The sequence below is a fragment of the Scomber scombrus genome, chromosome 18 (assembly GCF_963691925.1).
Source record: "Scomber scombrus chromosome 18, fScoSco1.1, whole genome shotgun sequence".
In the NCBI taxonomy this organism is placed as follows: Eukaryota; Metazoa; Chordata; class Actinopteri; order Scombriformes; family Scombridae; genus Scomber; species Scomber scombrus.
The window spans coordinates 9369486-9397417 of NC_084987.1; the positions used below are offsets into that span (position 1 = coordinate 9369486).

The 27932-nt window shown below is 41.9% G+C and overlaps 1 protein-coding gene across 6 annotated transcripts; it reads right to left on the minus strand.

The window, feature by feature from the left end:
- Nucleotides 1–48: 48 nt before the first annotated feature.
- gpatch8 (G patch domain containing 8) lies at nt 49–27698 on the minus strand. 6 transcript variants are annotated; one of them, XM_062439010.1, is made up of 10 exons: nt 27551–27588; nt 22948–23025; nt 21994–22029; nt 18476–18494; nt 15138–15210; nt 7438–7505; nt 6104–6190; nt 5824–5967; nt 5588–5718; nt 49–5117 (listed from the first exon to the last, which is right to left on the minus strand). In XM_062439010.1, exons 5-10 carry the CDS (start codon nt 15142–15144, stop codon nt 1277–1279), a joined length of 4278 nt encoding a protein of 1425 aa, XP_062294994.1. In that variant the 5' UTR covers nt 15145–15210; nt 18476–18494; nt 21994–22029; nt 22948–23025; nt 27551–27588; the 3' UTR covers nt 49–1276. The 6 variants fall into 6 exon arrangements, with proteins under 6 accessions (XP_062294994.1, XP_062294992.1, XP_062294997.1 ...); XM_062439008.1 differs by lacking the exons at nt 18476–18494; nt 21994–22029 and having other exon boundaries at nt 27551–27698; XM_062439013.1 differs by adding an exon at nt 10005–10046 and having other exon boundaries at nt 15138–23025; nt 27551–27621.
- Between the last annotated feature and the right edge of the window lie 234 nt (nt 27699–27932).

Here is a 27932-nt window from a genome sequence, read left to right on the forward strand (position 1 = left end):
CAATTGTTTATTAATTTCATCAACTCTAAATATTACAGAAAAACACAGTTGAACTCAAGATTTTATTGGCTGAAACAGAGTAAGTTTTCAAAAAATACAGAGTTGCTACTGTTTGACAGATCACATCCTTTACCATCCCAGCCTGTCTCCGCAGGGGGAAAATTAGAGACAACCTCTCTAAAATACATACAAGTTTCCACCTTCAATTGACCGTGTCATTCTGCTTTATCAATAGCAGTCTAAAACCTCTAGAATGTTAATTGGTTCATCTACAGCAGTTTTATGTACAAAATTACACAAAAGCAAAACACAGCCCTTCTCCAGAAGAGCATTTTGGAAAATAATTTAAAAACATAAAAATACAATTATTGGAGTATACTACAATCTTATTGTTACATGATGCAAAAAGCACCATCTTGATGTAGAGATTTCAGTGCAATTCATTCAGGTGTACCCTCAGCACAGGGAACATCAGCTTTGCCTCAGAGCTTTAGGGATGTTAAAATCCCTACATCACATTTCCCTCTCTTAAGAAAGGGGATCCTTATGTGACAACGTCATACCGATTTGGACACCATAGCTGTAATTTTAATATGGTCATCATTGGTGGGATTCTTCACATTACACACTGATATATATACACGTTACTGCATTACAAATTATTGAGACCAAGGATCCAAGAGAGCAAGTAGTCATATGAGAATATAAACAGAGTATCAGTAATTTATGAAATAGTTTGTCTGTGAAGGTTACATTACAGAAGCGTAGAATGTTTGTCTCTAGAACAATACCTTCCTCCAACTCCTCTTCCTCCTCTCCTAACATGATTCTGCCTATAGCTTCAGCCATTACACATCTCTTTTTGGCTGCCAAAATGAGCAGAAACTGAAAATTATATTTTTTATATGGAAAACAAAAAAACTCCAGTGGTTTCTCTGACTTGTCATTCAGGAAAAAAATGGATGCTGTTATTATACACCAAGATAGACCATAACCCAGTGTCTTTAAATCTACACCCTGCCTTAAAAATTCAGGGCAAAACATGAAAGAAATACCCTCACATAGCCAGAAGAAAATGCTAGTGTCAATTTTGAACCCAACACAGGCAGCACCACTTTGTGGTTACAACTTGCTGCACTATGGAGTAATATGGTGGTGTGTTGACCTGTCACACCGCCTGCATGTTGTTCCAAAGACTTCATCTAAAACCCTGAATCAAGCCAGTTCAGATTAAGTCTTTCCTCCAGTGGTTTGGTGCCTTCACTTGCGTCATTACTCAAGAACCATGGTTAGGTGGGTGCTGGAGGTCCTGCCCTGAGAAGATTGGGTGTAGGAGAGGGTGGAGCTGGAGAGCTGCTGCTGCAGCAGCCTGTGAATGCCGGGGTGTGAAAAGTGTGGGGTAGAGGGCTGTATGTGGGACATGGTGGAGAGCTAAGGGTGTGTGGTGAAGTGCAGATGCTGGGATTATATGAATAGGCTGACCAGAGAGGAAGGCTGTGTGGTGGGCAGGAATCAGCCCAGCATGTTGCAGTGAGTGTCCCAGAGAATGACCAAGGGAGTGGCCTAAAGGAGAAAGGGAGATGGGGGCAAGGTGGTGTTGGGGAATGTGGTGTACCTGGGCCAACTGTGCATGGGCAGGGTGTGGGTGGTGGTGATGCGCAGCAGGGTGGATGCCCATTGCTGCAGCAGTGGCAGCATGGTGCTGCAGAAGGGCGTGTTGCACTGTGGTGATTGACGTGCCAGAGGCTACGGACACCGTGGGCTGCTGAATGTGGATCTGTTGCAGGGCTGGGGGAGGGGGAGCTGGGGCCATGTTGGCAGCTGCTGCAGCGGCAGCCGCTGCTGCAGCGGCAGAGGGAAATGTCTTGACCTGCTTGGCTAAAAGCTGCTGCTGGATGTGCTGCTGTGCAGCCTGTTGCAGCTTGCTGTACTTCTCCATCTCCTCTGGTGTGAATGTAATGGGCTGACTCTCCAAAGGAGCCAATCCATCCTCCTCTGCCTCCATGCCATCTTCCTCTAGGTTGGGTGGTGGGTAACCAGGATAGGCATGCATTTGAGGCTGCTGCTGCATTTCTGGCATGAGAGATTCGATCATGGGGTTCTGAGAAGGATCCTGTCCTGATTCTCCCTGATACTGCGGCATCATCATGGAGGGTTCCTGTTCAAACAATGGCCGGGGTTCTGGGTGCACCGGGGTTTCTGTAGCAGGGTGCTGTGTCTCCTCTTGAGCAACTGTACTCTGTGGGGTCTCCTCAACTTTTTGGACTGGTGGAGCTGGAGGTGGTGGCGGAGGAGGGAACTCCCTTATTGGCTCCACCAGGATAACCTCTGCCTCAGCCTCAGAGCCCTTCCCTGTTCCTGATTTCGCACCCTCATCAGGTCTGGTTAGGGGAATCACTGGTAGCTTCTTTCCTGCCTGTAGCTTACCAAAGAGGGGCAGCAGGGCTTTGTTTCCCAGGGTTGGGGGTAGTTTAGGACCAAAGTATCCCTGTGGTGGATCCTTAATTTTAATCCCAGATTTTGTTCCTGTGGTAGAATCATCAGAGCTTCTTTTAGACTGAACCTTCTCCAGCAGCTGGCGTGCAGTAAGGGTGTTTTTCTGTTCCCCTGCATCTCGGGACCCCCCTGCCCTCAGAGCCTGTGAGCTGGATGAATGGGTGTTACGATTAAGGCATCGTGATGAACGTGGAGACTGTGATCGATAGATGCGAGAGCGGTTGAAATCTCTGCGGTGTGAGTCACTGTCCCCTCTACTCCTGGCGCCTCGTCGGTGAGAGGAACCTTTGGTGGAGCTAGAGGAGCGGCTGGCAGAGCTGTGGCTACGACTGTAGCTGCGCCTCCACGATCTTGCGCTGGTGCTGCGGCTCCAGCTACTCGAGCTTCTTGAACTGCTTCGGTGGTGCCGTCGGTGCCTCTTCCTGCGGCTGTAGCTGCGTGAACGTGAACGGGAGTCTTCTGAGGAAGAGGAGGAGTACTGATGTCTCCTGGATCGTCTCCGCCCTCGGCTACCCCTCCTGTCATACTCTGAGTCTGACGAGCGTTTGGAGTGCCTCCGTCTGCGACCCTCTGTGCTGTAGTCGCTGTAGCTATCTGAGTAGCTGCGGCTGTGGTGACTGTAGGCACTGCTGCCTGCTGAGGAGCGCTCAGAGCTGCTGGAGTAAGAGTGACTTCGTGAAGTTTTACTACGATGGTGCCGACGACGACTGCTGCCCCGTCTTTCCCCCCGTCTTGATGAGCGGCTGCAGGACCGCCTTGATTCCTCACTATGGTGGCGGCGCTGCTCCCGAGGACTCGACCTGTGATGACGTGAGCGCTGTGTAGTAGAGCCCCCTTCTTCTTCACTATCACTGCTAGGAGGTCTTCCAGGACCAGGACTCTTTTGGGCTGAGGTTGAGCAGGAGGCACTTTGAGGTGCACTGGAGTCAGTCTTTTGTCGCTTGGTGCCACTGTGCTCCTCTGAGGAGTTGGCTTTATCTGTGCCTTTTCCCGTGCCTCCTTCCTCTACTCCAGACTTGCAAGGCACTTCCTTAGTAGCACGTTTCCTCTTCCCCAATTCTACTGCTGTATTTCCAGCAGTTCCTCCCACTCCAGGTGTCAGCTGAACAGAAGAGGCAACAGTTTTATCTTCTGACTTTGGTTTTGCTCTCTCTTTGTCACCACCAGTTGCCTCGTCTTGATCTGGAGCCTTGTTTTTGCTCTTCTTCCGCTTGTGTTTTTTCTTTTTTTTGGGCTTCTCTTGCGTTAACTCAGACTCTCCCTCTGCATCTTCTCCTGCACCTTTTTCTTTTCCTTTGCGTTTTGAGTGCTTCGAAGACTTCTTATGCTTCTTCTTTTTCTTTTTTTTCTTGGCACTGCTGCTGCCAGTTGAAAGTTTTTGCTCATCGCCTTCGGACTCCCCCTTTGTCGCTGGTTTATCCTTATCAGTGCTGGTCCCAGGTTTAGTAGTTGTATCTACTTTAGTTGTTGAAGCAGCTATTTCTTGTCCCTTGTCATCAGACTCTTCAGAAGGCTTAGAGGTCTTGACTGCTTTTCCACCACGTGCTCCTTTGTTACGGGACAGCTTGAAGTCAAAATAGAGGGGATTACAGCTGTAAGACAGGGATGGCTGAGCTTTTGTAAATTCGAGGAGTTCAGAGGGCCACTGAAGGGTGGTGCTCTCATCTTTGCTCAGAACAGGGAAGAAGGGACCTGTGGGAATTTTAGGGCCCAAGTTGGGATCTGGGGTGTCCTGTGTAGTCTCTCCTTTTTGTGTAGGAGAAGTAGGTTCAGTGGAAGCCGTGTCTGCTGCGCATGAGGAGACCTCCTCCGTCTTCACTTTAGGTGATGGAGGAGCTGGCTCTGGGTCAGGGGTCAAAGTGACAATTTCTTGTTCTTTTTCTGTCTTACACTCTGTAACGCTGGACTCCGTCTGTTCGGCAGTCTCTTCAACCTTTTTCTCCTCCAGTGCTTCTTCCTCATCTTCCTCTTCTTTACTCGGACACTGATCAGTTGCCTTCATGAACAGCAAAAACTGGAAGTGAGGCTTTACCCGGCAGTGTGCTGGAGGTATATAGTGATAGTACTCAGGCTCCTGCCCCGCATAGCCTTCCTCTTTTTTCATCATCATCTTCAGTTTGTTGAGGGTGGAGGCTAAAGAAGCTCCATCATCAGGCTGTTGCACCTCTTCTGTCCCTGCCACACTACTGCCCTCTCCTACTTCACCTTCAGCTGATCCTCCTTTGGGGCTGTCAATGCTACAGACAGATGTCTCCTCCTGTCCTCCAGGCTTTTCTCCCTCCTGACCCTCCTCTTCCTCCATAGCTTCCTCGCCATGATCAGCAAACACTGCAGCTGCTGTCTCCAGCTTTACAGGTGCTTTTTTGGCAAAAGAGAAGGACACACTGACTTTGGATGCGCCACTAGAGGTTGGGGAGGAGGAGGAGTTATTTTTCCCCAGAGAGAAGCTAATAGTTGGGCCAGGCTTTGGGGAGGCTTGCTCAGTTTTTTCTGCCAGTGATGCTTCCAGGGCAACGTCTGTCAAAGCAGGGTTCTCAGGCGTCATGCTATCGCTGTCTTCTGTCTTCTCTCCATCCACAGCCACTGTGGTAGGTTTGAACATGGGCCCACTTCCTGGGGTACTGAAACACAAAAGAACAATAATAATGTGATGTGGGATAAATGTTTCCAAATGAAGAAATACCAAACATAATTGCCACAACAGTTTACCAGGAATTGCATGCGTGTTGTTGTTTTTTTTAACAACAAAAAGGTCTTTGCTGGTTCCTGATAGTCTTCAGTATCATAATTCAGCTTTATCAACAAAAAAAGCATTTCATGATATTGAGGTTATTATAGTAGGGTGGTCTCCCTTTATATTTTGGAGTAATATTCTCCAGAGAAGACTAAAATTTTTATTCTACAGTGTTTTGATGTACTGTGAAAGTTAAAATAATATGAAATGTATATTTTGTTTTAGTATGTGGGATTTGTTTGGCCAAAAAAGTTGTACAATGATCATTCAAAGCACTCAAGCAGTAATGTAATTGTACTACCAATAGCTACATGTTGAATCCTACCAGCAGAGGGCACTCTAAGAAAATAATCTTACCAGTCCTGCTGTTTTCTCTGCTCAGCCAACTCATGCAATCTGCGCAGCATCTTTTCATGTTTCTTTCCACCTTTCCGGGAACGGGATGACACATTGCGAGCAAACTCTCTCTGCTTGAGCTCCTTAAGCCTCTGCATTACACAAAAGAAACAATGCGTGTCAAGATCTCTGCTCTCACAGAAAATAAAGAACAACAGATCTCCATAAAGGATGCAAAAATTAATAGTAAGCAGTACCTGCTTGTGAGCGTGGTCGTAAGAGTTTATGTGGTTGTCAAACTCCTGGTGTTTGGTGTACTGTTTGTCACATAGCTCACAGTAGAAATTGGCTCTCAGGTCTTCCAGTGCCTTTGCGATGGCTTTCTCCTTTTCCACCTGGTCCTATTGTTAATGTTAAATACACAAGGGAATGAGTGAATTAATCTTGGATTGTGTTACCTTCCACTTTGAGATGGGTATGTAATATCAGCCTTACTAGTATAGGTTACAAAATAATAAAGAGGCTTAAGGGCCTTACCTTGTATTTTTGCCGCAGTTCTTCTGTATCCTCCTTCTCCACTTCAAGCACTCTTCTCTTCTCTGTGGCATCTTCTGCATAGTCAAGCTAAGAGGACAAACACAAGAGTTATAACACTCATGTAGCATGTGATTAGCTAGGTGTGAAATGAGCATTTGAATATGAAGACCAGATGCGTGACAGAAGCCAAGTGTGTATGAATACCAATGAAACCACAGGTAAGCTTTAAATAATGTAGAGCAATAATGCCAAAAGCAAATAAATACAAAACACAAAGCCTTTCAGAAAAACAGAACACACGATTGAATGGCAGCAACCCAAATTCAGCTTATGTGCCAACTACATTTGGAGCATCTGCATCTTTAATGAGGCAGCCAGTGTTACTGTATCATAACCTATTACCAGTTTCAAGGTCTGTCCATCTCAAAAGGTGTCTGGTAGGGTTTGAGGCCTCTGAATGCAGCAAAGATCTATAACAGACATCTTGACAAACAACCTCTCCTTGGACTCTGCTTTGTACAGAGGACCCCTGTTATGTTTAAGCTGTCACAGAAGGGATTAGCCCAGGATGTAGCAGTGAGGTTTCCTTTCGGTGAAGCCAAAGGGTCTAACACAGGCCATAAATTGACCTCCGCTGACAGGATTTTGCAGTTGGCACTACTCTTTCAGGCAGGTATTGCTCTCCTGGCATTTTCATCTGTCAGACTGCCAGTTTGTGAAGCATGATTGATAACTTCAGTGAATGCTTTCACTGCCCCACGATCCAACGCTGCTGAGCTTTAAACGACTCCAGTTGAATCTTGGCACAGCGCATGGGCTCTTAGGATCGTGTTTGTAGTTTCTGCCATGGAAATAGATTTAAAGATTCTTCCTGAGGCTGTCTGAAAGCTTTACCACTCTGTAATCCTGCTCTGTAAGTTAGTATAGTCAAGTGGCCTGCTGAAACTCCTGGTTGTTTCCACAGTTGTCATTAACAGCACTGACACTTCCCTAGTGCGACTCCAGTGGGGCAGAAATGTGACTAACCAACTAGCCATGCTCAAAGCCAATGAGCTCTCCAGCATTATTTTTAATACATGGGTGTGTTACGACATAATGTATTGATATTTATTACGTACACCTCTCTACAATTGTTGCCAATAAAGATTTCAAATAAATTTTGCAGTGAAAAAGTTTAAAGATGATTAGATTATAGTGGTGAGAGCTAAATCAAGAACTGGATTTGGTCCAATATCAAAACAAGTTAAGAGCAGGTTTTTTTTTTTACTGCTGGACACTCAGTGTGCTGGGCTGCTGAAAACAAACACATTTGAAAAATAAAATACACATCTTACCTCCATCTCCATTCGTCCCATTCCCATGACATCATATTTGAGGATGATGGGCACAGGGTCGGTGCGTCCTGAGGGAAAAGAGACAGAGAGATGACAAGGTGAGTATTTGAAACTGGGAGGGAGGGCCAGCTCGGAGACAGCCTGCTTTTAGAGCATAGGGTGCTGGGGTTAGAGAAATTTGCCTTTAAGTGCAAAGAGACCAGAAAGCTACAGTGAACCAAACACCAGCCATTCTCACAGCTTACTGCAGCCACCAAGTTTAGATTTATCTAGCCTTCCTGTCACATTTTGACCAGGCTGCTGATATGAATTTTGAAGAAATCGAATTGGTTGCACCTATCATATCCTGGTTGATTAAATGAAGTCAAGGGCATCAGGGTCATTAATGTGTCTTACTGGAAAAAGTTCACTAGAATAAAAACTGATTCCAAATATAACACATTTTAATGTAGCTGTACTGTCAAAACCAACCACCCCTCCTCTACCCATTCTTTGCTGCAGTCCTGTTAAACCAGAATGCCAAGTTTATCAAGGACTACAGCTTGAGGGACTGCGTGTAGTGTAGTGTGTGTGTGTGTGTGTGTGTGTGTGTGTGTGTGTGTGTGTGTGTGTGTGTGTGTGTGTGTGTGTGTGTGTGTGTGTGTAGGGAGTTGCAACAGGCCTGCGCAGCTGCTGCCACTGCTCACTGAGCGATACTGCGACACTCTCCATGAGGAGAACAAAGCCTCCCAATATTATCTCAGGCCCATTGCATCATCTGTTTTCTGAACTGTCCGCAGGCTGGCTGACCCTTGCAAGCCCCTTTTTCACTGTCCTTTAGGACCAAATCTGCTCCCTTGTCCGAGGCCCCTTTCCTCATCATGACTGCAGCTAAAAGATTATTTTCTTCCGTCTACTTAAACTATGTTACGTAAGCTGTGAAAAGAGCTAGATCAGAAGGAAATTAACTGTAGAAAAATAAACAAACCAAAGACAACCAAAAACAAAACAGAATGAAACATTAAAAAAAAAAAGGATATAAAATATATAAAAAATCAAAACTACTTTGGAGATTGACACAGAATTGCTTAATCCACTCATAATCAGCCAAACAAAGCAGAGAGAAAGACAGTAAAATTAAAAAGGACACAAGCACTGAACTACAGCAGAGTGACGTCACAGGCCAGATATCGCCATGGTGACAGTGCAAGGGATGGGGATACTTACCTGGTAAAACATGGGTATGGGTAGGGGGAGAAGGGAGGACAGACAGACAGATAGACAGGGGAATCTCAAAACAAAAAAACAAAAACAAAAAAAGAGGCATAAAAAGAATTTGGACTAGTCTGCTGCTCCTGTTGCCAGCCAGATACAATAATCGATCTTACTGATAGTGATTATCAATTCAGTTTGGTTTCAGTTTTTTCCTCACACATAATCATGTTAGTTTTTTGTTTTTTTTCATTGAATCAATTTTACATGTATACCATTGGGCATATGGAATAGCTACAGGCACTGGGCTTGGAAATGTACAATCCCAGCGTCATTGCTATGAGACTTTAAAATTAAGAACTCCAAATTAAGGGGTTTTCTCTTGAAGGCAAAACAACCCAGAATGTTAATACATTTCCACTGTCTTGCAAAAGTAATACTTTGAGGCCAAAAAGAGCCTAAAGACAACATGTATAATGTATTTAACACTAATGCATTTTGAAGGCTTTTGGCTTTTCTTAAAATATGAATTGAATAATTTAAAACTGTAGGCGGAGCTACTTCCTGACACATTCTTAACTTCCTGTGCAGAGGAGGGTAAGAATATGATTTATGTAAATATCTGAGTCATTCCTGTTATTTTCTTGAGAAATTTAGTCATCACAGCCCAATGACATATTAATTCTGAAATCATAGATGCATGGGCATTGTAACATAATGGACTGCCTGGACTCCCAGTCCCACTGCAGTGTCTGTCAGCTGGGTGGGCTTTCAAATGAAAACGTGACTCTGATTGCTTTAATGTTACAGGCCTAAAAATCCACAGAGGAAATAAGGGCAGAGGACTGATTTTTGTGATATCTCGATCACAAGACTACCGACTGATAAACGTGTGTGTGTGTGTGTGTACATGCGCTTTTGCCTGACAAGCGGTAGAGAAGTGACACCAAAACAGTGTTGTTCTGTTTAGCACTGCAGTGGTCTGTCTGAATGGAGTCACAAGCCAGGCCCAGAATTAAAAAGATTAATGAACAATTACAATCATCCCAAACCTATCACCAATCTTTTAAAAAAACACAGTGACAATACTTCCACATTACCCATTCCAGTGGAAAAGAAAGGGACCAGACAAAAACAATGTGCATCTAAAATCACAGGGTGTGAATCACAAGGTTTAAAAAAACTGAAAACAAACAAAATGACAATGTTCTAAGAGTAATACATATGCATGATAATATACAAGCAGCAGAATGAGGACTAATACAGGGAGAATTGAAAGCCTATGTAGCATTGGTGCTCTGATGACAGGAAAATGAAAATGGGAGAAATTAAAAAACAAAATAAACAATTCAATTGGGGGATAAAATAACATTTACCACTAAGTTTACCATCAGCACAACATGGGCAGGATCAAATCGCTGTAAAAAAGAAACACCAATTGGTTAAGCAGGAAGATTGAGGCACATAGAGAAGGGAGGGTGGGGTTGGGAGTGTGGTTGTGGGGTTGAAGGGTGGGGGGGGTTTCATTACCAGAGGGGCTTCAGTGTGTCACCCCCCCCACCCCCGCCCCTCCCCACCCCCCTCATCCCTTCACTCAGGGCTAGGTGCTTACAGGGATTTCCTCTCACCACTCTCTCCCAAACACTCGTCCCAGTCCCCAGGTTCCTAGTCTGGTTTCATCTTTAAAATCTCTCAACCAGGATATGCCCCAAGGGTACCAGACTACCACCCCTAACCAAGTATGCCAAAAGTCCTGTATCCCTGTGTAAGTAATAATAACCCAGCGTTCTGTCACTTTCACCTTAGCCGAGCAGGAAAGAAATTTGAAACCCCATAAATACTTTTTGGAGGAGCTGTACTGGGTGAGGGAATGATGTTAAAAACTGAGTCTGAAGGTCAACGCTGACAGGTAAAGAAAAAAAAAAGCATGCTGTCTTAAAGAAAGCTGCTGAAAGTCATAAATCAAAAGTAACATCTACTTTTGAAGTGTCTGGTACAGTGTCTTTAAAAAAAAATGTTTTTAAACATATGGTCAAATATTTAGACAGATGATAGATGCTTCTAGGGACAACCACCATTTTCCCCCTTTGAGCTTTTTGCCTCGCTGACGCTTGTCAGCCCAGTTAGCAAGTCTCCCTGAGATTCTTTCATTTCCTCACTAGCCTACAGCCAGAAAGCTCGTTTTGGTATGTGCTTAACCCCCGGAACGGTGAACACGTGACACACATAAAATGTACCTGAGGAAACAGCCAGCAAGGCTTTGAGCAGTGCTTAGAGTGGGTTCTGCATTGCTTATGGAACAGCAATTTAACCAAAGTACACTTAAAAATGTGAACTGTGCACCCGACCCAAGTGTTACATTTCACTCTATCATGTGAAACCACTTTCAGTGTATTTACCTCCAACACTGCTTAAAGCCAGGTGAGTGTGACAGTTTGAGGCAGGCAGGAGTGCACCTCTGGGACAAAACATGCTGTGCAGGAGGGGCAAAGAAAGAGGGGGAGGATGGGAGCGTGTAACCATGGGGACATAGACATTCGGGGGTGTAGAGGGGTGGTGAGGTTTTCCCTGTAAGTTGACTCTATGGCCCGGTCAGTAACAGACATACACACACACACACACTTATCTCAGTCCCACATAATGACCACACACACACATACACAAGTTTCACAGGTTTGGAGGTTGAAACAGGCAAACAAGCAGAGGGGAAAACTTGTCTACTCTGCAAGCCATTCAAAGTCTGAGCCGTGGTTACAGCCAATCAGGTACCCGACAGCAGCCACGGAAACTCAAAGAGGAAAAAAAATCTAAAATACGTGGAGATGATGATTCTAAGGGATGTGATGGAATCACGGCTTCCTAAAATCTACCTTGATTTCAAATGGATTTTTGTACTTTGTTCAAATCGAAGCACTTACTCTTGAGCAGATTGAAATAAAGGTTTAGTGATTATGAAGCGAAGAGGAGGAAGCTGACAGAGGCCATTAGCCTACAGTACACTGTAAAAGGGGTGTTACATTGAGGTCAACTGCCGAGTGGGAGAAAGAAAACACACCCACACACACACACATACTGACATACAGAGGGGATCCAACAAACCTTACCTAAAAAGGGGCAAAAAGGACAAAAGAAGAATAAGAACAAAGTCAATACAGTGAAAAACTTAAAGGGGACACAATGCTTTCACTTCAAAATTCAAAAACCTTCTCTTCTGTCAGGTAGGACACGAAAGGAGAGTAATTGTAATGATTATCCAGCAGACTTCCATGTGATGCAATGGTGCAATTGTGTCTCCAGTCTACTCCTTAGTGCATCAGCTAATTTGAACGCAGATAGCGGGCTCAAGCACAGGGCGATTAATTCCTACAACAACAACAACTGGACACACTTTGCCGCAGTCTCATCTGCCCACAAAGCAGGATGCTTACATAACCACACATCAGTGATGCCAGTGGCAAAAACAAGAGCACAGTCAGCCCCTGCAACTTGTTCTCCACACAAAGCACACATCCTTATCACAGTAAATAGATTGCTATTCAGCTGTTCAAGGCCAGATGGAAATAAACAATGACAGACACTGAATGCTAAGCTCAGAAATTGCTGCTATGTCGTTCGACTTCATACACTTGACAGCTTGCCCAGAATGAAGTAGCAGCCACACGGTCCATCTGAAAATACCTATTAGACAACGCAGTGAATGAAGGCCATATATGTACATGCACAGGAGGCGTAAGGGCGGCAAAGACAAAGCTCCACAATCAGTCAGGAGATCAGCATGTCTCTGGAAGCTAACCAATGCGCAATGTACACTTTATTGTCTAAATGTCAGACCAAAATACATCACAGATCATTGCAAAGAGTCAACTAAAGATACAAGTGATTAACTGCCTGCCTGTAAAGACTATGATCTCCAAACTGGGGCTAATAAATCTGAAAATAACATGTATATATGTGAAAAATGACTTCCAGCCAGGATGTTTTTTAAAAGTTCTCCAAACATACTAAAAAACACCAAACAGTAAGAACTACATTTCTTGTTCCTCCCCTTCTGTTTTGGTAGGTAAACAACATTTAACATCACAGCCAACGTCCAGTAAAGCGAGGACCAACACAGCCTGGTTAAACCTTTCTGTCACCATTAGGGGCCTCATTTATAAATGCTGAGCACAATTTTAGTTTTTATGTAGTTTTTCATAGTTTGTGAATGTGCTGTCAGGTGCAAAGAGAACGCTAGAGATATCATGCTGGCTTCACTACCCACATTCATATACAGCTTGTGTAAATTAGAGAAACACCTATATGCTGGATTTTAGAGTAAAAATAAACTGTACTTTAGACATTGAGTGTGTGGTTTCCTTAGTCATGTATGTGTTTATATAAAGTAGATACGGTGAGCTTCAAGTGTCCCCACTAGTCCATACACTAGGCCATCAGCCTCTCGAACGTTCTTCTGTTTTTAATACTGCAAAACACATCAATATTCATGACGTCTTTTTGCATCGACCATTTATGGTTAACTGTGGGAGTGAAATGGGTGGGACATGAGATTCGGCCATGTGTTCACATTTTCAGAGTTGACTGTGATTTATAGAAGGGAAAAATATGTGCATTTGTGCATGCACACAGGTTTATAAATCTGTTTATTTTTTTGGCACGCACCGTTTTCAGCTTTTGTGCGCACAGATACTTTTGGTCGAGATCCTACATGATTTATAAATGAGGCCCCTGCTCTGTTCCTGATGTTGGAGAACCACATTGATTTGAGATTCACATTCCCAGAACCGTCAACACGAGGAATGCGTGGACTTGGCGGCAAGTCATTTTAATAATCTAACTACGCTGCCTACAAATTGAGTTAAGCAGCACAAGTCTGGACACAAATACTTCTGTATCTTATTTTTCACACTCTAAATCTAAGTGACTCACTTCCTTAACTAGCTGTGTAAGTCTAAACTTGTCTATAGTTTGTGGGTGGGTCAATTCCTCAAGATGAGTGGTGCTCCTTGTTAAAGATGCTGACACCAAACATGACTGTTACACTGCTGAGGTTACCGAGGGGCAATTTCACTTGAGCAAGAGTTGCAGTTGTGCAACAAAGAGAAATGAAGTTACAACTGATGAGAAACGTGGAAATTAAAATAGTGGTGTTAAAATGGTACAGGCCCAGAGGATATAAAGGAACATGGCGGATGAGTAAACTAGACTAAATGCCAGACGTTATGTGGAAAAACAAGCTCCATTCTCTGCAGACTGCAAAGGCCTAATTGGCCTGCCAGTGATGACATCATTCATGAACAATGATATACATCATCCTCTTTGGAGAGAATTACAGGGAAGGGTGAGGCTATGAAATGAGAGTTAACAAAGTCAGAAAGACAAAAAAAAAAAAGGAGAAACTGATTAAGAGAGGAAAGAGGGTGAGGAGACAGGATGGGGCTCGGTAAAAACATGCCAGGGCTCTGCACCACTGCCTCTGAGCCTATGAGCACAGCAAGTTGAACTGATAAGGTGGTGACGTTAGCCAAGACTGACGTTACAGTCCACACATGATGTTATAGATTTTAAGAACACAGTACAGAAAATCTTGAATGAATCTCAGAGGAATCAGATCAGCATTGAGATTCTCATAAAAGCTTGGGACACAATCCGAGCATCTCAAACACAGACTCTCTGGCCTAGCTTGGTTCTGGATTTGGTCCAATTTCATTGCCAGAGGGACTTGCTCTGTAATTGCTATTACAACTGGCCCAGACAAGACCCAGGAACAGTCTTGTATTTTGCTTAATTCAAGTGCTGTATATTCAAGCAAAGAGGCCGCCATGTTGGACTGAGTTTAAGCAAACACTGGCCCAAAAGGAGAATACATTTTCCCGACTCTCAAAAGAGCAGCAGCATTTATTCCTGTAACCAAGATGCAGTAACGTAAAATGTTTTTAACCCGGGGTTCTGCTCAAGATTTATAGAAGGTGAGAAACCTATGTACAATTAAGACAACAAACAAACTGGCACAATAGCAATCTTTAAATTCATAACTACTTTTTTTCGAAGCTGGTTAGCTGTAACAACTGGATGTAAACTAAAATGAATTGTGTCCAACTGAACAGTTATTTAGAAGGGGGGGGGGGGGGGGGGGATTAAAGTCCACTTTAATCTCAATTGCTGTAAACTAAATGTAGCATGGGAAGACATCTCCCAACCTTGAGTGTCCCTGCCTCAGTCTTAATCTATCACAAAGCCTCGGGAGCCTTTTTTTCCCCTCCATCTTCAAGTTTTAAGGAACAGCAGCTTGTGAGCGACAGGAATGAATGGAATCATGTTTAATCCATGTTTACCAAGAAACAGACATAAAGAGAAGAGAGAGAGAGAGATAGAGGATGTGGAGAGCAAAGAAAACTAAATTTGCTGGTACCAAAAAAACCTGGAAATTTGAGGAAAGAAAATAACAGAAGACAGTGGCCAGTGCCACCAGCATACATTGATTGTAAGTGTACAGAGGATTGTGTCCTTACCCTGCATGGTTTTGCCAAGCCCTTGCCCCAACTTCCAGCCATGTTTCTGAAGCAGCCGGTGCCCGATGTTATCCTAGCAGAGAGAACAGAGGAGAAAAAAACCAAAAATATTCCAATAATAAGAGAAGCTTTTCCCTGTGGGCATGGGTAAAAAACAAACAAACAAACAAACAAAACAAATAAACAAACAAACTAACTAACTAAAAAAACAAAAATCGCTATCATCATCATCAGCACAACCACCACCATCACCATCATCATTATTGTCATCCACATCACCTATAGTGTGTAACATCAGTGTCTTCCAGCACAAGGAGTGGTAAGGGGGCAGTTTGGGGGTTTGGGAGGGAGGAGAGGGTTGGAGACTGAGAGGACGGGTAGATTTTCAACTATGATGAAATACATGAGGCTATGTGTAGTCTGTAAACTATAGGATACCCTCCTAAAGTAGGAGTGCAGTTAAAAGAAAGAAATTTGGAATAAGCATTTCTATATTTGTATAATTTTTTTTTTTTTAGATGACTAAGATAACACATCAAGTCACATCTACTAACTGAGAAGTTGAGGAGGAGGAGGAAGGAGGAAAGGGCAATATATGTATCACACTCATACATATATGAACCGCTACAGAGCAAGATCTTAGTACACAAAGAAAAAAGTGACACAGAACAGGTATGGAAATCTTGCATTAAACAAAAACGAAGACCAAGAAACTCCAAGCTTGCTGTGATTCCGTAACCATGACAAGGGGAGGCACCATGAAACATATGCAGCTGTCACAAAAAAAAAAAAAAAATTAAAATATATATATATAGCGAGAGGAAGAGACAGAAAGTGGAACTAGTGGGCCTTGGATTACCATTACAAGGCCCAGGGGTGGACAGAATATGCACGTGTGAGGGAATATGTGGGTGTGCAGGTGAAGAGAGGGGAGACATTGTGTGCATAGCCCCTTTAGATAAACTAGAAATAGCTGTTGTGCGTGTTCTTGAGACACCTCCAGCATCTCTGATCTGGTCCCAACCACGTTCACACTTTTGATTTTAAACCATTAATGGAAAAAAAGAAAAATAATGCACGCGTTAGTATGCCTCTAATTTGATCCTTCTCATAGATATCATTAGTATTAATTAGCTAGAAATTATACTTTACAGTCTAGATGGCTTTTACCAAAATGCAAGATAGTGATGAACTAGCATAAATGTATTTATTAGAAGATTTCACAGTGTTACACTAAAATTGTGCAATTGCAGAGAGGCCATCTACTTTAAAGTATAATTTCTCTGCTTTTTTTTCTTTTTAATACTGATGATTGCTATGACCAAACTATGCAAACACTGTTCAACAAACAACGTAGACAAGATCAGGCAAATGATAGTGAACCAAAGAGGCTCTATCGAGAGAGATAGGGAGAGAGAGAGAGAAAGAGAGAGAGAAGTGTGAGAACACGCACAACAGGAATTCCTAACACACTGTGGGGCCAAATGTGCATGTCTGAGACCAAAATATCACTAGTATGGGTCAGCAAGAAAACAAAAAAACATTAAGTGAAGTGCAAGACCATCCCACCACTACACACTACAGTACATCCTCAAGCACAAATAAAAAGGAAACAATGAGATTTCTTAATAAGCAGTGATTTTTTTTCTCTTGTGATTATGACTATTCCAAGCTTGTCTAACATTCACCAGAGTGCTGCATTCTATCAAAAAGAAAACATACAAACCAAACAAAAAAAAAGGATATTTATTAAAAAAATCACAAAGAGATTGACATCAACTTTCACAAACAGAAGGTGAAGAGGTTGAGAAAAAAAAACGGCATGCAGCTTTTTGTTAAAGAGCTTTAACAAAAAGAGTCGTCGGTGTTAGTAGCGCACTGTGAATGGTACACATACAGAGGGGTGGGGCGGGCTAAGGGGGATGTGGTGGAGGAGGACGGTTTAACACAACTCCAACTGTGTTAGTGTCAGGTGGATCAGGCACAGAGAAGAAGGTGATGGCTCAACAGGGCTCAATTGGGGTTTTTTTGTTTTCTTTGAAAAAGAGGAGGTCAAGACAGGGGGGCAGAACAGAGCAGGCTGAGCCATGGTGTGGATGAGTGTCTAGGGGTGGTGGAGGTGAGCTGGGCTTGTATGGGTTAGTGCATGTGAAGGGGAGTGGTAGTCACACACACAGCACACACTGCATCTCCGCCCACGAGGTCTCAATTGGCTTACATTTGGCTTAATCTTTTTCTCAACCACTGTTGGTATTTCAGAGCAAACTGTTGCCTTCTTTTTTCCTCCCTATTTATTATTTCCAAAAGAAATAAATAAACAATAAATTGCAAAAGCAGTTAAAAGCCACCGTGACTAGAATAAAACAATTCGATCCAAAAACAACTCGCTGGTGTTTGCCTGCAATACCCAAGAGAGAGGCTAAACTGCTCTACTTCCTGTTTCCGTCAGAGTTTGATATTTGCTCCTCCATTTCATGGATGTGTGAGCTGTTCTCGCTCTGTGTGACTGTCAGATCCCTTCCGCTGTGGGATGAGATAAGACAGGAATCTCTGCTGGGCCTCTCACACGGTGGGAAGAGAACTGGAGACAGCTTGCTCATATCAACTCACAAGTAGGACATTTAAGGCTACATTAACATGCCATCAGTGCGTATAACGTGTTCCTGCCCGGCAGTTCCTGGACGTGTCCGAAGATAGACACAGAATTTGAGGCTGTGTGTCTTTTCTCCTGCTTGGTGGACAACATGTCCCCTGACAGGGAAACACTGCAGAATTTGCTGCAGTGAAACACCTCCCACCGACACTGGGCATGCTTCTGTCCCTTACTGCAGTATTATGGTGCAACAACACTACACGTGAACATTTATATTGATTTGGGGGAGATTAGCTTATATCTGAGGCTTGGAGCAAGAGGGAAAACAAAATGCACTCTAAGCCAGTTGACTCTTGCTCATGCTCTACACAATTCCTGTTAGAAGTCAGAAGTCCCACTGGGGACTAGACAATGAAATTTAACAAACATAAGCCTACCTACCTTAAATTAAATGTGTTTCATCTCATATTTCCTACATATTTTCTCTCAGATATAAAAACAAAACAAAACAACAACAAAATAAACACAGGAAGGGCAGGTTGGATGAGGCACCAGTCGCAACTGCTGACGCTAATAAAAGATTAGTTCAAAATGGGCTCAGCAAAGGTTAGAGGGCGGAGATGAGGTGCAGACTGCGTGTTAACAACAGATGAGTGCACCAAAAGAATAGACAGACAGACGGATGAAAGCAAAGACGGCGAGTCCAACAGCAGTGCAAGTGGAGTGAAGGCATTTCCATACGAACCTGGCTTTAAAATACTGGGCTGTCAAAAAAACAGTCACACGTGACACAACGTAAGAAACCGGCCAAACGCTTTCAACTGCAATTCTGCTAGCTTTCTCTAAGTTCTTTAAAAAATGCAAATCTCTCTTTCTGCTTTTTAAACAAACATAATACTGTATACAAAACAGAAAAAAGGTAGGCATGTCAATAAATCCACCAACTGACTGTTAATACAGGAGAAAGAAAAATAGAAAATGTTATCCAAACAAAAGAGATCTACGAAAAGGGGGGAGGGGTGTTTTCATTTTTTTTAAAGTGTGCATTGTGCTGTCATTGGCACAGTGCATGGCAAAAGATATGGGTAAGGGAAGTGATATGCAGGGGCCCCCACCTAGAGGCCTCAGAGTATATGCAGTTATTTATATGCGTGCAATATGGGTATGTTTGCGTGTCCGTGTTGAATTATCATTTTATCACTCGAGAGGATGTAACGGGGAACAGGCCTACTAATCCATATAAGTGACTAAATTAAACTATTTTAATAAAACCCACATACTTAATGAAATTGTCCTCGAATTATTGTTCTCCACAATAGATCTGAGATTTTTTGCACATTCTGAAAAGAAAACTGAGAGAGACCCTAAAGGGATTTTATCAACAAAAAAAAACAAAAAAAGGTGGGCTGCTGGAGATAGTCATCATCCTCTCTCGTGATGCTTGTTGAATGTCTTTTGGCAAGTGCTGGTTGTGGAAAAACTCTGCTGTTTGTTGCTCTTCGTTAACTCTTCCAGCTCCACATGTTTGGTGCTCTGTAAATTCCTGGCCTGTCTTGACTACTTAAGGGTGTGACTAAATGAAAACAACTGTCCTAGTGCTTTAGTTAAGAGTAAAAAATACTAACAGAAAGATCCCACTAAACAGTAAACGGAGGTTAGTGTAGATGTGTCAAAGTGATTATGAAGGGATTAAAGATTTGATTAGCTTTACGTGATGTAGGGAGGAGAAAAAAAAAAAATCACAAAAACAGCAGAGTCCAATTAATAAGTTGCAAGTATAGTAATTTAACATACACACTTACCTCATAATTCATCAACTGGAAGTCTAGCAAGGTTAAGTAGAGACCGTAACATTTGCTGTCACATTGAGTTTGACATAAAGTTGAAGGAAGTCAGCAAAAAAAAAAGGTTCAAGTCGGGATATCGTTTTTGTTTTACTCTTTGAGGGCCTCAGCAATGAGCCTGAACTCATCACCCGTTGCTCACCGAGAAAGGACTAGTGCTAAATGGGAGACCCTGCGTTTGTTGTCAAAAATGAAAGAAAGTGTTGGTGTTCCACCTTAATGGGTGATAGAAGCCAGTTTACAGGGACAAAACAGCTGTGTCATATAAGGTCTGACTATAACACAAAAGCAGATTTGACAGTTTGTATGTTCAAGATTCAGTTAGTGTTAATTTGTTTATACTTAGCCAGTTCACTTTGTGTACCCAAACTCCTAATGGGCCTCAGTGATTGTATTAGAGATAATCACGGATGACTAAGTTGGTTAAAAAAAATGTTTTAAAAAAAACAAACAAACTTTTTACTGAGAAATGACTCTTATGTGGCCTTTCTACATGTGTGTATTAGATCCGCAGCGTTTATGTGTTTTCTGTGGCTCTGAGGCTGCCCGCTGCATATCGCTCTGGGACGGGGTCAGGTAAGGGGAGGAGGAAGGAGGGGGTGGTTTGAGGATTTGGAAAAGGGGTGGGGGGAGACGTGGGAGGAATGATTCTAGGAGGAAAACTGTAGTAGTGATTAGGACAGAATGTTTGAGAGGAAATAAGTACTGAATGCTACCAAGTTAACACATGCAATGCAAAAACAATGTTAGAGAGAAAGAGCAAAAGACCAAAAGGGGGGAAAGACAGAAATAGAAAAAAGATCCCAAAAAAGTACCACAGACCTCTAGCTGCCTATAGATCACACACAATAAGTGGCAGGGGAGGGGCTCCGAGAAGCTGGGCCGAAGCATTCACTGACAGCTCCGAGATTTAACACTTGTGGACAATGGCACAAATCCTAAAGACCTGCATACCCAAACACATGGTTACATACTGTATGCCAGGATCAAGTATTTATTTAAGTGTACATATGTAATAAATATTTTAGGCTAAGCAGGTAGTACATTTGTGTTATAAAATCATACCTTATGTCACAACAGGTGTCCACTGAGATGAAAAAAAAGTATAGTTGCTTTTTTGGGAACATCAGCATTGGTGACTAAGTGACTGATGGTTGACGGCCCCGCTAATGTGGCCATTTTTTCACGGATGTGTAAAGAACTGTTTGATGCTGCAGCGCAGCCCTCAGCGCCCCTCCACAAATAATAGCGCAGGAGCAAAAGAGCCACTCAAGCCAGGTGAGCAGGCCACCTCTCTCCCTTTCTTTTCTCCCTGTCACCTCCCACACACGACAGGATGTTTGTGCTTCTGTGACAAAGTGCATTATAGCTAAATATTGTCCAGAATATAAACTTTTAATGTTCTTGGTTCACTAGATTCTGATTTTGAAAACATATGGTTCAGGCTACAAACAGTTTATACAGACTGTGAAATAAGAAAAACATATGTAAATGGTACCTTCACTTTCCAGAAGGGCATGAATATCAACAATGACTGAATTTACTCCAGCTGCTGCCTAAAAAAAACCCTCAAAATGTTAACTCAGTAAAATGGAAACATAGCCTACAGCTTTTCCATTGATGTAACAAAGAGGTGACCTTTTTTTAAACTACCCTGCATGTTTAAGCTCATTGAATCTGTCCTCCAGATGCAGCAAAGAACTATTATGCTTGATGTTTAGTTAATTGTTATTAGCTCGTTATTTTATTTATAATACTAAAAATTCACTTGTTTTTACTCATGAGACCAATATCTGCAAAATAGTCATATTAATTGTTGAAATAAAGTTTTGCATCAGATGTTAATGATTAATGAATTCTTGCTTATTAACATAGCTTAAGGAATTTGCATGCCTGCTAGATAAGCATGAATGTTCAATATATCTATTTCAGACCGGAAAAACAAAAACTCCATCATTATTATTTTGACATATACTTGGTTGCAGGTGCTACCTTATTGGCTCACAAAGCACATCCGTAATGTTGAGGGGAGATGGCCTGCGACACTGCAGAGGTAAGAGGAGTTTGGGCCTGCTCACCACAATGCTTCAGAGACAGAAGAGGGGACGTAGAGAGTGGGAAAGACAGAAAGGAGAGAGCTGCCTGCGCTATTATCTATGTGCCTCTTCAGCGAAAAATGCAGTCCCAGTTGCACAAGCACCATGCCAGCACAGAATGACAGAGGGTACTGTACACCGAATCACTGTGTAGTAGGGAGGGAGCGAGATAGAAATAAAGATAGAGAAAGAGAGAGAGAGCGAGAGAATAGATGTAAGAGTGTAACAGTAGTGAAACAGAAAGAGAGAGAGAAAGACAGTCAGAGAAGCGTTACAAGGACCCTAAAGATAGGAGTAAGAAAGCAGAGCGTGCAAATACAAACCGGGTCATTGCTGCTTAGCTAATAGGGGCCAATTCGCTGCAGGAGAGAAATGTCGAACACCCCAAGTTGTGTACAATAAGATAACTGTCCTATAGACACAAACATAAATTCTAAGCTACATACACACACACTCACTCAAACACAAATGTAGCCATTCACACCATCTAATGTGCACTCTCTTGTTTGCTAAATGGAGTGGAATAAGCACTGTCAATATCTAATAAATATAATTTGAAGCAACAACTCTGACACTGTATATAAATGTAAACTCTACCTGATCAAGCTGTTTTTATCTCTGTATCTGCTATGCAACATGAGTCTATTGTGCTTTTATTTTGAATCAAAGAGTAGTTGAATAGGTAGATCATAGAAATCTAAGAACGCTACAAGGCTCAGTATAACAAAACCTCACTCAAAGCAGCTTTATCCAACAGCCAGAATAAAAAATCTGGTCTTTGCAAAATATGTTATTCTCTTCTGAATGAGTTTAAAAGGAACAAACAGCTAGAGTATTTAGAAAGCAGCCATTAATGACAGTGCTTTATCCACTCCATGCTTTCTGTGTCATCTCATCTCATAGTGCAAAGATGACAAACAATGACTAATGGGAGACTGATACATAAAAATCTAACATTTATCTGTAAGCTCTACGTAAAAACAGGAAGATCTAGCATATATACAATTACAATTTTTTAACTGTCATACAGGAAATGGAATAGGCAGAGGACATGAGAAATGGGAAGGGACTTTAAAAAGGGGGGTATTAATGGACACGAGATGTGATTCTACGGGTTAGGCTGCAAAAATGTCTTCAAGAAAACAATGGATGCATCTACATGGACGAGAATGAATGGAGTAAAAAGAACTGTTTCTTTTTTTTTTATATTTCTCCCTGGACCAATCATCCACTCTCACAGCTGGTCCAATGGTGTGGGATGATGGATGCAGCCTTACCGATTCGATGGGCTTGTCCAGGGATGCCTGCTCCAGCTCCAACTGTCCCTCTTCATACTGGTCAAAGTGATTCCCACCCTGAGTGACACAGATTTAAAAAGCTCATTTTAGAAATATATATTATTATATATATTGCTGTTTGATTGGTAGAAATCAGAGAGCGAGAGCGAGAGCGAGAGAGAGAGAGAGACAGAGAGAGAGAGAGAGAGAGAGAGAGATTACTACCTGTCAATCACACATTGAGTAATCGTCAATCACAGAAACTGAATAGCATGACTGGAAAAATACCGTAGAGGTTACCCACAGCACAAGTAATCTTCATCAAAGGCCAAATTCAGGTCAGCATGTCAACCAGTGCAAAGTAGGTGAAGCTTTGCAAGAAGTGATTTAATTTTTTGTCCAATTCATCCTTGAGTAGATTTTTTTCATGACCAAAATGATCCCAAAATATGCTTACTTGATAGTAATTAAATGGAAAATTAAAGTAAAACAAAAACAAACTATGTACTGTTAAGTGTAAGTACTGGAGCCCGACCGATATATTGGTCCGCCGATATTGGCCCATCACAGATATATCGGTATCTGCAAATATGTTGTCTGTGCAGATATTTTACTTTTTTTTTTTTTTTTAAGTTATACAAGCAGTATTTTATGTATACTTGATCCTTCTTCTTAATTTAAGTTTAATATAGGCATGTTTTTTTTTTGTTGTCCATGTTTATTTTATTCATAGCTAATTATAATTATTGAATTCCCAGTTGTGTTTACTGTCATTTATCGTTAAACTGTAATATATCAATATCAATTACATACCATATTTGTCACAAGTATTTGATAACTACATTTAAGGGATCAATGCAAACAAATGTATGTTTATGTATATATTCTTTATATATAAAAATATCAGCTTACATATCGATATTGGAATGTTTTTTACTACTTAATATCAGTATTGGCATCGACCCTAGAAATCCAGTATCGGTCGGGCCCTTGTAAATACACAGGCTTCATGCACCAGAGGAAAAAGTTACACACAGCAGGTTCATGCTGTGATGAGGAATTTGAGACTGTGTCATTTGTAGTTGTTGCCCATTTCATTTTCCATTATTTAATTCTATCTGTGGTTATTAATATCACATATACATTTTAGTAACCCAATGCTGAAGTATATATAAATATCTTGACAGGGTTGAGTTCTGTCTCTTCCTATCCTGCCAAATTTATTTCAAGCAGAGTGACAACAGCATTTAATGAGGTAAGACCATTTTCTTTTACTGCTACAAATTGAGCATTTAATGTTTGATGTCCCAATGCCCTGTTTGGGACAGACAGTGAGTGATGAGTGTTGCCCCCGACCAAAAGCAGCGCGTTTATAGAGCGGTTTCTGCTCCGAGACAGATGGCTTCTTCTCTTTAGCAGCAGAGGAGAGACGAAGGTCATGTTTGTGAGTCTGTTTTCTCCAGACCTTCACGAAAGAACACAACTTCACATCGTATTGTATTATTTAGTAGTTGATTGCACCTAAGAAATAGGACATGTATAGGAAACTCTAATATAATGATAAAACACACATTAGGTTTCATTTTCCCAGTCCAGTCGACTTAAGGATTGGGGCTTATAGATGGATATTTACTTTGCCTATCTATATTGAGGACTTTGGCACTGGAATAACAATGTCTACAGCATTTTCTGATTATTTTGTGTGACTGTGAAGCAATCATTCCTGTAAAAACACACTGCTAACATGGGCTGGGTCATGCAGGAGGCTTTACCTGCCTCCCTCTCTCTCCCTCTCTCTAGGGAATCTGGTTTTGCAAAGATAAGCAACTGCTCAAACCAGCACACAATAACGAGGTGATTTGATGCCACATTGGCAGTCATTAATTCAGATGAAACAGGACCCTGCATCAGCATGAGTGAGTCCCGGGGATTATGAGAAAGGGCGACGCTGTGGAAGAGGAAAGGATTTATTTATGAATAAAATCGATGCCTCCCTGGTCTAGCCCCCCCCGACCACTTAATGTGCCATGAGCTCAGCCCCCGCCCATCTCAACTGACTTCTTACTTTCATTGCTGCTTGCTTCCTCATTGCTCCTACTGTGGTCCACAACACCACGGCAATGTTACATAGACATGATATTCGCTCTGTCCTCCGATTTGCATAACACGGGTAAATTTCCCTTTGTTCGACAAATATAAAATTGATGCTTCTCTCTTCAAAACTGAACATAAAGAAATGAGAGGAATACTGCTGGCAAACTCTGTTAGCCCTTATAAATTGCCTGATTTGTTTCTGCAAGTACAGATTATCTGCACTGTAAAGCTACAGACGACAATGTAAATCAATAGAGCAAATGGGGCTGGTGGATTGGTTGTGCTTTAGATTATTAGGTGGACCATCTGTGGGTGTTTCCTGCGCTATGTTGCCTGGCAGCAGGCTTCAGTTCATGGAGTCAGGGAGAAACTTTCTGAATACTGAGCATATGAATGCCTTCACAGCAGATCTCACACACAGAGATCCACTGTGCTGAGCTGGAGCTACTCTCAACAGACTCATTCAGACCACACAGCCATTCACCTCTAGCTAACAAAATAGCAGAATACCGAGTTCCCACTGGACACCAACACACACAAGACAAAACACAAGCAATTTCACAAGCCGTCCCTTAAGTGTGCTTAAACGTGTCCTGGAATGCATTGCACGATAAGTTAATATATGCTTGATGTACTGATACACTTGATTATAACTTTCATCACAAGACTGCCGCAGAACATAGTTAACTTCTGCTTTTTAGTACAAAAAAATCCCCCAAAAAATACAAAAATTAGACATGTTCTTATGTGGGGCATCAAGTTTTGTCACAAGACACATTTACTATCTTGTCTGTTTTTCTAATATTAATTGTACACCACAACATCATTAATGGGACAAATCCATGTGTGAAAAGATTTAATGTTTTAAAAAATCACGGGTAAATAAAATCTGAGCCTGAGCCGGGAGGAAAAACTGCCCCCTTATAATCCCAAAACTCTTGGCATGAGAGTCAGGATTGTTTTGCTAAATAAACACTACTCATTGTTAGTTTCTGACAAATTGAGTTGCTTCCAAATCAATTTATGCGGCAGAGTGACACTTGGGGTTCAAGATCCCGCAGTGGCATTCATGCACCCCTCAAGTGTCTAAGTGTCCTTGATCAGGACATTGAATACAAATTAAACATATGGTTGATGAACTTGCTGTCTGGGATTAGACACGTATGGCTACAGTCATAGCAAACACCAGTCCAATGAGTGTGACGTTCTCAAGAAAAGAAATCCTGTTAGGTGACTTTAAATAATAAAAAAAGAGGGACGTTTACAATGCATGACTGATTTTTTACAAAGCAGAGGGAGTATCATGAAATCTGAGGGCTACAGACGTAATAACTATGCTCAATGACAACATGTTCATGGTCACACACACACACACACACACACACACACACACACACACACACACACACACACACAAAAACAAAAAGAGTAACAAACCACAAGTATGGATTACCCTAATTCTGTAGTCTAACCAGTAATGTGGGTTTGTTTGGCTTTTACTGGGTGCGGTCTCAAAGCATAAGCAAGGTGTAAAACTAAAAGCTCATATATAGCTCTGTCACTAAACTAATATATACAACCTGAAACATGTAACAAAAACAGTGTAAACAATGTGTGTTAACGGGTTGTAATGTATAAATTCACAAAACTACAGCAAAATAAGGACTGCCTTACTGCCAATCTCACTGTTGTCATCCTACTTTCTTTCCCCTGAAGATGACATCTCTAAAAACAAAATCAAGGTGGAGTAAATAAACCTGACAACATCACAACAGCATAAACAACACTGAAATAGTCACATTTTTACTAAATGGAAAATTGAAACAAGTAACGGATGGTTTGATTAGGAGAAAAAAACACTAGTTTAATAACATGAGACATGTCGACTAAAAGTGTAAAATCTATCTATACACTTGCACGCTTTTTGAGTCACTTAGCAGATGTTAAATTCATGTAATGCCATTATTTGGACCAGCAGATAGACGACTGTAACTAGGTTATTTACAAAGTGCTACGGAGCGGTGATGAATATATTATATCTGTCTAAATGACACAGCTATTGCTAGCTAATGCTACAAATCGCCCAATAAAGGCAGCTTATCAGTTAGCTCCCTGCTAGCTTTGCTATCTTTCGTTAGCATATGTCGATAAATAACCAAGGTCACTAACTAGCTAGTTGTTGTTGAGTATTTAGTGTGCAGCAGCATGGTTAGCTGAGTTTTTGTAGCATGCACAGACAGTGTCGCAGTCCATAACCCATGATAGATGTCGCAGTCAAACGCAGAGACGTAAATTAAGGGAAATTAAATGCAGAAGAGCCGCAGTGCTCTAGCGTTAGCATGGCTAGCTTGCAGTGCTAGCGAGCGACGTCTACACCAAAACGCACGATGCGATTTTGCAAAATGCGTTTTCTGTACGGGATATTTTAAGACGCATTTAAGTGCTAAAACGTCTGAACGTGCTCAAAAATCAATTGCAAATCTTCCACCGTGTAGCTAGCACGCATTACCTGGAAATCACGATCTTCGTTGAACCTAGAAAATCTGTCGGCCATTTTCTACGAACACAGCAGCAGCTTCTCTGCTCACTCTCCGTCTGAATCAGGCTTGAGTCCGACAGCAGCGCGCTGTGCGGAGGAGGATGTGCACTTCACAAACCATCCACTCTGTGAACTGACCTTTCCGCTGTTACACGGTTACCCATGCAGACAATTTAATGAGGCCATTTAAAAAAAACAAAAAAAAAACTAATGCTCATAATTAATTTGTATGTCCAGAGATAATTTACACTTACACATATCTGTCTTTAAACAAATATTTGTGCGATAATGATGATAGTTAAAAGACTAATAATCAGTTTAGTTTATTAGTTTACACATATACAGATGATAA